At 42.5% G+C, this 10,604-nt stretch overlaps 1 protein-coding gene across 1 annotated transcript; it reads right to left on the minus strand.

Annotated features, from left to right (window-relative positions):
* Positions 1–5,777: 5,777 nt before the first annotated feature.
* On the minus strand, positions 5,778–10,110 carry LOC125314809 (disease resistance protein L6-like). The gene is made up of 4 exons (XM_048278016.1): positions 9,517–10,110; positions 7,842–8,949; positions 7,389–7,670; positions 5,778–7,301 (listed from the first exon to the last, which is right to left on the minus strand). The coding sequence occupies exons 1-4, from the start codon at positions 10,017–10,019 to the stop codon at positions 5,778–5,780; spliced, it is 3,417 nt and encodes a 1,138-aa protein (XP_048133973.1). The 5' UTR covers positions 10,020–10,110.
* Positions 10,111–10,604: the final 494 nt, after the last annotated feature.

Raw genomic sequence — 10,604 nt, forward strand, 5'->3', positions numbered from 1 at the left:
TCCTTATCATGGGAAATGATGATTTGGCCATAAAAAGCTTGAAAGAATATCTGCATTCTACTTTCCATATCAAAGATCTGGGACCACCCAAGTACTTTCTAGGCATAGAAATTGCTCGCTCAGATTTTGGAATTTCTCTTAGCCAACGAAAGTTCATCCTGGAGATCATATCGGAGGCCGGATTGTCGGGATGTAGGCCAGCTGTTATTCCTATTGAGCAAAATATCGGGTTGACCACAGTTGAATATGATGCGGGAATATCGTCAGAAATTAATGATTCTTTGCTCGAAGATCCATCTAGTTATCGGAGGTTGGTGGGGAAACCGATTTATCTCACTATGACCGGGCCGGATATATGCTTTGCGGTACGGACCTTGAGCCAATTTATGCAAAAACCCAAGCGATCTCACATGAATGCTGCTCTAAAAGTTGTAAAATATCTAAAGAAGTCGCCAGGATTGGGTATTCTTTTATCACGAGATTGCAATATGGAGATGACTGCCTATTGCGATGCTGATTATGCCACATGTCCGATGAGTCGAAGATCGATCACTGGATTTTGCATTAAACTAGGAAAATCTCTACTTTCGTGGAAAACCAAGAAACAACCTCTTGTATCCCTATCATCAGCCAAAGCAGAATACGGGGCAATGGCCAAGGCTGTGTGTGAAATAGTCCGGTTACGAGGACTTCTCTTAGATCTTGGTATTCAAGTCAAGGGACCAACTACCTTATTTTGTGACAACGATGCGGCAATCAAACTCGCGGGGAATCCTACATTTCACGAGAGGACAAAGCATATAGAAGTGGACTGTCATTTCACCCGAGAAAAAATCCAGGAAGGAATAATCAAGACAAGTGGAATTAACACCACGGAACAACCGGCGGATATTTTCACCAAAGCCTTGTGTCGGAGACAACATGCATATCCGTTGAGCAAGCTAGGCGTCTTGGATATATATAAGCCACCAGCTTGAGGGGGAGTGTTGACAGATATGCGGATTGATTGCCAATCCCGGTCAATCATGGAAAGGCAGCAAATTGGAAGGAATCAATCATGATATTCCGGGATGAATTGTGAATCAAAAATTGATTTAAATTGATCTTATTATTCTTTCCTTTTTTATATACACCTTTTGTATTATAAATGTAGACATACAATTGTAATTCCAGTAATACATTGAAAATCTTCTCCTTCTTCTTCATCTTGTTACACCCACTGCCAGCGTCGACAGAGCAAAGACACAGCCACAGCCAGTGTGGAAAAAGAACTCTGCAAGAACCTAACAAAACACCCCCACAAGGCCACGACCAAAATCACAAATCAAAAATCACTGTGCAGGGGAAGATCTGATTTCTTAGACCAAGGACGTCTACGTCCTCGAGCAAATCGCGGCCATCAACTGCTCCATCCTTCCCCGCCGCCGCCGACGACTCCCTCTTGCCCTCCGACTTCAAGCCCCGTTTACACAAGCTCAAATCCTTCCCTCTCTCCAAACTCCAAACCGCACTCTCCAGCACTCGAGCAGTCGCAAGACGGAGTCGGCCATTTGAAGGAGAGACTCGGCCGTACCGGACGAGAAGCCAGAGGATTTGCGGGGCACTGGGGCGCTATTCTTCGGCTTACGATTCGCGGAATCGTCCGCGGATGACGCAATTTTCTCGCCACCAAAGCAGAATACGGACCAGAAATTAAGTTGGAAGTCCACTGTGATGTACGATCCAGTCTCTTCACCGACCGACGGAGGAGTATTCTGATTCGTGGAGGAAGTCGAAGTCGACATCGCCATTGGCCCCGAGAAGATAGGCCGCGAGGCGGAGAAGATGGTGGAGCAAGCAGCGGCGAGGATGATGAGCGCTTCGAAGACTGGCGGCAAGGAGGAGAGAGGCGGGGATTATGCTGCCGAAACGCGGGAAACGAAAGAATTGGGGACTATGGGACCCAACTTGGGCTGTTTTGCAAATTTCAAGTTCTAAGGGCGCTGTTTAGCAAACTGAGGGGTGGAAATATCGGGCACTCTTGCTAAATTATGTGATTGATTGTAATTTGTAGGTAGATAAGTGAGTAAGTCGGTTATGTTCAAATTTAGAATCTCAACTAGTCCGAGGCATTATTGTGTGAAAATCGGTTTTCAGTATGCGAAATCTAGAGTCAACAGCGTTGTAGTTTGTTTAAAAATTGCTGCTTATGAAGTACCAACATAAATGAGAATCACTATTGCATAACGATCTCGAAAAAAAAAAAAACATAGGGCATTAGGTTATGATATCTCGAAAACTGGGATATAGTTACTTCGACATATGTTGCTCGAGTTAGTATCGTGACTAAAACTGTTCTTTTCAAGCAGTCAAATAAGATTAAAGCAGTTCTTGTAAGCCCATGTAGCATTAGAAGTGTGTCATGTTTCAAACATGGGACTTTCTTTCAGGTTGTTCTGGGTGCGCATGAAATCACTTCTGATTTCTCATTTCTGCGCGGGAAGCCCATCTGGCAGAGAAATATGTTTGATAAAAACTTGATCGAAGTAGAAATCCATTTGGTAAAAAAATTGACTTATGGCATGATTTTTCACTTCTGGCAAGATTTTTCACTTCCGATAGGACTTTTGGCCAACTTTGAGAAGTAAAAAATTTTGACTTCTTGACTCCAAAATCACTTCTTGGATCACACTCGCCTCCGCCGACCACCGTTATTGCGACCGCCGGCTGCTGACCACACCCACTGCGGCCGCCCACCACCGCCTACCCACCGCCGCGAGCCACCAACCACCGCCGCCGGCCACCGACCGCCGCCGCCGGCCACCGCCGCGGTCGCAGGCCATCTCCCCCCGCCGCCACGGCCGCCGGCCACCTACCGCCACCGTCCACCGCTCCCGCCGCCGGCCACCGACCGCCGCCGTCCACCGCCCCCGCCACTGCGGCCACCGACCGCCGCCGCCAACCATCGACACCAAAAATTTTGTTAATAATATTTCAAAAGTATAAATTTTCAACCGTTACCAAACGAATTTTTTCGATCAGAAGTCAATCTGGAGCAGAAGTAGAAAAATCAACTTCTACTTTTGAGGAGAAGTAGAGAAATCAACTTCTGATCAGAAGTTGATTTCTCGGAGAGAAGTGTTTTCATGCGCACCCTCTGCTGCTACTTTCAATATGAGCAATGAGAAGATCTCTATCATCCCCCAAATAAAGGGATAGAAAAATGTATGTAATTAAGTGGTTTTTACTTACTATAATGATTCGATGTTCTCTGTTCATATATTCTAGTTTCTCGTGGTGAGATACATTCGGGTCGAGTTTATGTAAAAGTTTCATTTCCTTTCTTTTTATGTTTTTTTGGAGAAAAGAATGAGTGTGCTTAAGTCGATGGCATAATATGAAGAGAAGTAACGCCACATACAATCGTCTACAGCTTCTCCGGAAGCTTCGTCGGCGAATGGAGAGGATCGAAGTGAGCAAAGAATGCAATCCAGTTCCAAAACAAGTTTTAGATGGAGAGGCATGCATTTCTCCTAAATGAATTTGTTTTCTTTTTTCCTTCTTTCTCATTTTTCAGATTTTCGTGTTTTTTCCTAGATTTGTGCTTTTTCGAAATTTTGACAACAACCTTTTCTGTTATAATTACCACGTAAAATGTCACGTTAGCATCTATTCTTAAGGAAGGACCAACTCGAACATAATAAATAATTCAGGGATCCGAATTACAAAAAAAACAAAAAAATGCCGGGAGATCAGATTAAACATTTCGCAACAGTTCCGGAACTCCCAATACTCGAGCTCCTTTTCCTTTTCCTTGGCATATGATAAAGGCTCGTCAATCAAACTCATACCGGTGCGGTGCATAGTACGGCGTCATCGCTAACTATTTCGGGCATTATTCTAAAGCTTTGAAGCATTCTACTTGTGACCACTACTGGATTTGCGTAAGGATGACACTTTGGATTCAAGTAATTCTTGCACACCGAAACGATAGAAAAGCTGCCTATAACATCCTTATTAGTAACAGAGCAGCAGCTTCACATTTTCTGTGCTCAATACAGCTAAACCAAATTATGACAAGCAAACAAAAACGAATATCGACAAGAACGCCGAGATCCAAACGAGTCCTGAAATTGCTCCTTTACAATCCTGAGTTAGGACAACACCTGTGGATGTTTTCTTTCGCGATCTTCTTACCAATGCCGACGCTCTGAATTTGTCGTAACGGGTTCACTACCTTCTGCCAAAAAGTTTCATAAGCACATGTTGATTAACGGTCTCCCTAGAAGAAAGATGGAAGAACGTTCGAGGAAACTTGCACTTTACCTCGATTTAGTTTATCGTGAACTTGATGTTTGAGGCTCGGTCTTGGCCGAGCTTGAACCCTTGTCCATCGTTGATCTTAAACTTGTGCCCATTTTGGTAGTGCCTCTTCCTAAACTCATAGTTGCGCAATTTCCTGAAGTTGAAGCTCTGCCCCTTCCCGTGCTCAAAGTCGAGCCGCTTCGTGAACTTGACGCTATGCCCCTTCCCGAACTTGAACTTGCCTCCACATTAGTTGTGCCCCTTCTTGAACTTGAACCTCTACCCCTTCCAGAACTCAATGTCTTGTTGCTTCGCCAAATTGAAGATATGCTCCTTCCAGAATTTGATGCCTTGCCCTTTCCTGAAGTGGAAGCTGAATCCCTACCCGGCCTCGAACCTTTGCTGTTTCTTGAACTTGAAGCTATACCCCTTCCTCTGCCTCTTTCTACAGGATCCCTTCCTGGGTTTGAAGCACGTCCGGTCCCACTTCCTCGGCCTGTTTTTGTAGGTATTCGGTCTGTCTCCACAGTTCTATCTCTCTTCACCTGGACCACGTTGAAATTCCACATTAGTTTCGAGGACTGGACAATTAAGATAATGCAAATATCCAATACTTACATAAGAAAGGTCCCCTTCATCCTCAAGGTACAGATGAATTGATCCTCTTTCGGATGCTTCTTGCACCATCCCCTTCACTTGCTCATCACTCTTGATCTCCATGAACCGGTCGCAGAAGAGGTGATGGCACCCGTACCACATGCTCTTGAAATGAATGCCGAAACCTTTAACGTCAGCAATCAATCCTTCATATGTCACGCTATCAGCAGTGACATTTTCTTTTTTCCCCATAATTTTATCAGGGAAAAAGGACCGCATAACAGGGGCCATCTTTGATACAAGGAAGAATGCGATTGTGAAGGGACACTCCAACCGAGATGTAACAAGTTCAATGTGAGAGCCAAACAACATATGTATTGAATGTAAATATATATTGAACCTTTACGCTTATCTATCCGAAATCCAATAGGACACATACATTACACCATTCATTAGTTAGAGACAGATTTAGGATTAAATACTAAGATGTCCAACTTAATATCATAATACTTATCCGATTTTTCTCATATTAACTGATTTTGAACTTGTAATATGTAGATGATGTAAATCCAAATTAAACACCAAATAAGTTAGATTACTATCCGGAGTAGTATATCCTCACATATTCCCCTCTTTTAAGGGAAAAAAAAAAGTAGTATTGGAACGTCGGTGTAAATGAAAATATCCAGCAGCGGGCTTCTTCTACTCTTGATTTGAGGATTGCGTATATGAATGGAAACATTCGTTAATTTTCGAATCATTATTTTGTTTTTCTATAAAGCCACATTCACTAGACAATCCTTTGGAAAGAAGACAAAAATGCATTAATGGAGTAGAAACTGCGGTGCAGCCAAAATGAGGATATTTGTGGGGCTAAAGAAAGGAGGATATTTGGCCTAAGAAGAAGGAATCAAACAGAAGTCTACCGCACATTGATGAAGACGAGGTTTCACCTTGTTCGATAGAATCACCACTCTGTAACGCTTCAAATGCATCATCCCAACAGAATGCGGGACAAAGGCTCCACATGCCCTTATTAAGACTTTGCAATCATCTGGAATTTTTGTGCAAGATGCATCAATCAACCTTCTCAATGACGCGCAACCGGTGACCTCCAAGGATTTCGGAGAGACTAGCTCGTTTAGGCCCTGGACATCGGTAAGTACATTGCAGCAATAGATTTTCGGTCTCTCCGGGTTCTTCAAGTATGATAACCCGCTTATTCCGGTCAGAGATTCGCACTTATGAACTCTCGGATATTCCGATGATCTCGGAAGACCCAAAAATTGTATCTCATCTAGCTCATTACATCCTAACACACTCACTTGCTGTAGCTTCTTTAGTTCCGAAGAAATGGATAATCTTCGAAGTGAACAGCACTTGATAGTGAATTCCTCCAGCCGTGGAAGTCCCACGAGTGCTATCTCTTCCATGTTCAACCCACAGAACTTTAAAATCGACAAATTTCTCAAACCCCGGTGGGAAAACGGAAGCTGCATGAGGGGTTCGAAGTCTAGGTGTTCCAGAACAAGCTTTTCCGGATGAGAAAGAGAAACCAACTCTGGAGGTGCGGGGACTTTCGCCTGATTTAACTCTAACCTTTTCAGTCTAGATAACCTCCCAATCCACCTTAAGTTGCATCCTGGGACTAGGTTTGAACTTGAGTCATCACTTAGTCGCAATTCGACCAAATTAGTGAGGTTCGACAGATTAGGTACTGAGATCAACGATCTAGATTCAAGACATAGGCTGGTCAAATTCGTGGGAAGCTCGGGCAATTTTTGAATCTGATGACAGAGTCCTAAGTTCGGTGTTTGGAGGCGATGAAGCCTGTTGATTGTCCTTGGAATTCCGCAAATACTGGTGAATTGTAAATTTAGGATTCTTAAAGATGACAATTCACCAATTCCAATAGGAATTTCACCTTTCATTCCTTCACGCCTAGAGAGATCCAGCTCTTCAAGATTTACCAAAGTGCTGATGCCACTAGGAAACCGGAAATCAGCCTTCCCACCATAATAAAAAGGACCAATTGGAACACGCAAGATGCGGAGTGATATGAACTTTCCAATGGAGCTGGGAAGTTCCCTTATCCTTGTATCCGTTAAGTCCAACTCTATCAATGAGGTTAAATTCCCAAGTGAGCGTGGAAGCTCTCTCAACCTGGAACATCCCGACAATGAGAAGAGCTCAAGCTTCACCAGTGCCCCCATTTCTTCGGGCAAATCTATAAGACTACGGCACCCCTTAATCTCTAACTTAATCAATGATCGTAGATCTCCAATGAAGCTTTCAATTCTCTCTAGTTGGGAGCAGTACGCAAGAGTCAACCTCTCTAAACCCAAGCATTTAGACAAGTTTGGAATTGTCGTTATGTCATCACACCTTTCAAGAGATAAAACTTTCAAATTCCGTGCCTCCTGTGAAAATGGATGGCATGTCAAGTGTAAGAACCAATGCATAGTGACAGTGGGACCATTACACTAGAATTAAATCATGTGGTTTACCTTGATTAAGTCCCATGCTTTTGAATCATCTGTGAAGCGACTCCAGTGAAGTTTAAAAACAACAACATGATCCAAATAAAAATTGACTGCTCTAAAATCCTGAAGAGCGGGATACCAAGAAATCCATCTCAACTTCGAACGACACTTTGCAAAGTCCCCAACAAAATCTCCATAGCATAACTTGAGGAATCTTAGATTTGGTAACCTTTCAAAGTCTTCATTAGTGATCTCTATGGAGCCATCCAATCCACTTATCTCAAGCACTCGAACCTCGCCCTTCCTCTGCGAATGAAATTTTCGCAATGGTGTGAAGAAATTTGTCAACTTCGAACCACTATGCGTTACAACTTGAATGGGTAGAGAAAAAAAATGACAAACATCTTAAATCGAATAGGGATCCTTTGTCTTAGGATATGCGACTTTCTACTTGAAAATTGGACGTTTCTTACTTACCTCTTTGGTTCTTATCATTTCGAGTGCCTCTTTTGCACTCCACAGCCTGCTCCGCTTGCCAAGATCACTTGGACCTTCTTGACGGACGATTTCCCTTCCCATATCTATGAGTTGATCGTGCATCCAGAGTTTATCATTGTCCAATGTCTTTATCAAGCACTTCCTGGTAAGGACTTCAATTCCTCTTTCGGGATAAAATTGACAATTAGTCCACATGTAAATTGCATCCGCCTTACTCTCATTGACAAAAAAGCATGCAATATCGAGGAAAATTTGTTTTTGAAATACATCTAGGTCATCATAGCTAATCTTTAGCTTTTTTAGAATCTCTTCCTCAGGTACATTCCTTAACCTGACCAAAGTTTCTTTCCAAAATGCTTTGTTTCTCTGATAAAGTACCGAACCTATCACTTTAATTGCCAAAGGGAGCCCTCCTGTAGTTGAGACAATTTCCCTCGTAAGCCCCTGATAATCATCCAAAGGAAAGTCTTTGCCAAAGGCATGCTGACAAAAAAGTTGATGTGCAAGAGCATCATCCATCTTAAGCATCTCATATGGTATCATTTTATCTTTGAATTCCGAAACATCTAGAATAGTTGTATTTCTCGTTGTAATGATTATCCTGGAACCCGAACGTAAGGACCCATTTCCTATTAGTCCCTCAATGTGCTCTTTATTATCAGTATCATCCAGAACCACAAGGACCTTCTTATTGCGGAGCATTTCTCCAATCCTTCTCATTCCTTGGTCACTATCCTTGACTCCTTCTGCACATGCAGAACTAACAATGTCAGACAATAACTTCTTCTGCAATTGGACTATGCCGTCCTTGGTCGACATGCTTTCTCGAACGTTCTCAAGGAAACTGCAACACTTTCCAAAGTGGGAAGATAGTTCATTGAAGACGACTTTGGCAATGGTTGTTTTACCAATGCCGCCCATTCCATAAATTCCAATGAGCCGCACATCAGGATGGTCGACATCTAATAACTCTGTCAAGTGCTTCACCCGATCATCATGTCCAACTAAATGCTCAGTCACTGATTTTTGTTTTAGCTCCAGTTTCTCTAAAACCTTTGCAACGACCAATTTGACAATTGTTGCTTGGCTGCGGTGTACAAAAACGCTTGCATTAGTATAGATTGAAGTACATAGCAAACGAGATCTAAATACACTGAGCAATTAATAGGCTAATTAAGCAGAATTCACTCGGTATTTTTTCATACAAAAGAAAAAATCATAGAACTGTCTGAAGACTATAGTATTGGCTTTCACAGCAACCAAATTAACCATGCAACTATGTCGTGCATAAACAGAATTTCGGCATTCATGGCTAAGCCCTGAAAATATTTCAGCACTCGAAATAGAGAATCGCGAATCGAAATAATGTGGACATTCGACCCTGCAGCTTGCTCTCGCTTCTATTGCATATTGAGACATGATTTTTCAGTCGCCGAATCTTAGTTTCCTTGGGTAATCTTAGACAAAGCAGAGAACCGAAATTTGAACGAGAACAGCAATTGGAGGTACTCTTCAATAATTTCCATTAAAAGAATAATAAAAGAAATCACTTCACAGGGCAACGTTGTATCTCATACGGACCCCCAAAAAAAAAAAAAAAAAGAAAGAAAGAAAGAAAGAAAGAAATAGGGAGGATTCTTAAAAGAGTGTTTACCTTTGGTCCCTTTTCACGTTCCATCCCTTGATTTCATCCACCTCTGCAAGAGCCTTTCTCCATTTCTCGACTTCCTCGGGAAACTTATTCTCGTGTTCCGAGAAAGCACCCGCATATAGTGAAGTCTTAAGCTTGACATCCTCGGGTTCCACGTTGAAAAAAATGGAAAGGATGCTTTTTCTACCGTTCGACCTAGACACGTTGTCTACTATGTGCGTGAGCTCACGGAGGCAACATTTGCTGAAAGCATAAGTTTGGGAGAAGATAGGTATGTAGATCGTGGAGTTGTTGATAGCACGCAGAAGGTTCCCACCAATCACTTCGCCGACGTGGAGCTCATCTTCGTCCCTAAATACGCGGACTCCCGCATCTACCAAGCCATGATAGAGGAAGTCTGTGAATCCGTAACGAGTATCGGGACCTCTGAAACTCAAGAACACTTGGTACTCATCTCCTATTGCTTGTTCAACATCACTGCTCGTTCCTGCCTCTGAGCTTGCCATAGCTAGGAACCTTGGCACTTCCAGATCTATCTCTGTCCCCTGAAGAGAAAAAAGGTTGGGGTCTGCGTGTCCCAGCTAAAGTCGAATATAATTGTCTATTTCCAACCTAAGATTCTGCATTGGCAATGGAAACATTCAAAGACTCCCTGGGAGACCATAAAGGCCAATCAGAGTTTCTTCTTTGTCCTTTTCCTTTGGGATAAAGGCACCCGTCTATCTAAATTATTGCTCGGTTCTCTCAACTTTTACTTGAAACCAGGTTCTTAAATTGTGTTTGTTTTTCTTGTTCTTTTTTTTTTTAAAGAATTAGGCCTTCCGTTAAAATTATAAATGGGGATAATAATGTGGCCATCAAATGCCGATGTCGTATCTTATGAGTTGTGGTGTCAAATAGCTGGATCGAGTCGGGTTTGCTTGGGTTGAATATGTTCCGACTCTTATTGAATCATCTAACCCGTTTGGACCTATATTCAACGACTCATACTTAACCCGACCCGGATTGACCTATAGATCAAAATGCACTAATATTCTAGGAAAACCTATATAACTCATTTAACCTATTTTAAGCTTTTCACATGTATATGT

The sequence above is a fragment of the Rhodamnia argentea genome, chromosome 4, assembly GCF_020921035.1.
Source record: "Rhodamnia argentea isolate NSW1041297 chromosome 4, ASM2092103v1, whole genome shotgun sequence".
In the NCBI taxonomy this organism is placed as follows: Eukaryota; Viridiplantae; Streptophyta; class Magnoliopsida; order Myrtales; family Myrtaceae; genus Rhodamnia; species Rhodamnia argentea.

What these genes read in the sequence shown, in the direction of transcription:
- LOC125314809 (XM_048278016.1), bottom strand. Translation starts at nt 10,019, where the DNA reads ATGGCAAGCTCAGAGGCAGGAACGAGCAGTGATGTTGAACAAGCAATA. An exon ending in AACGTGAAAAGGGACCAAAG is followed by an intron (nt 8,950 to 9,516) that starts GTAAACACTCTT and finishes TGTACACCGCAG; the next exon opens with CCAAGCAACAATTGTCAAAT. An exon ending in AAGCATGGGACTTAATCAAG is followed by an intron (nt 7,302 to 7,388) that starts GTAAACCACATG and finishes CCATTTTCACAG; the next exon opens with GAGGCACGGAATTTGAAAGT.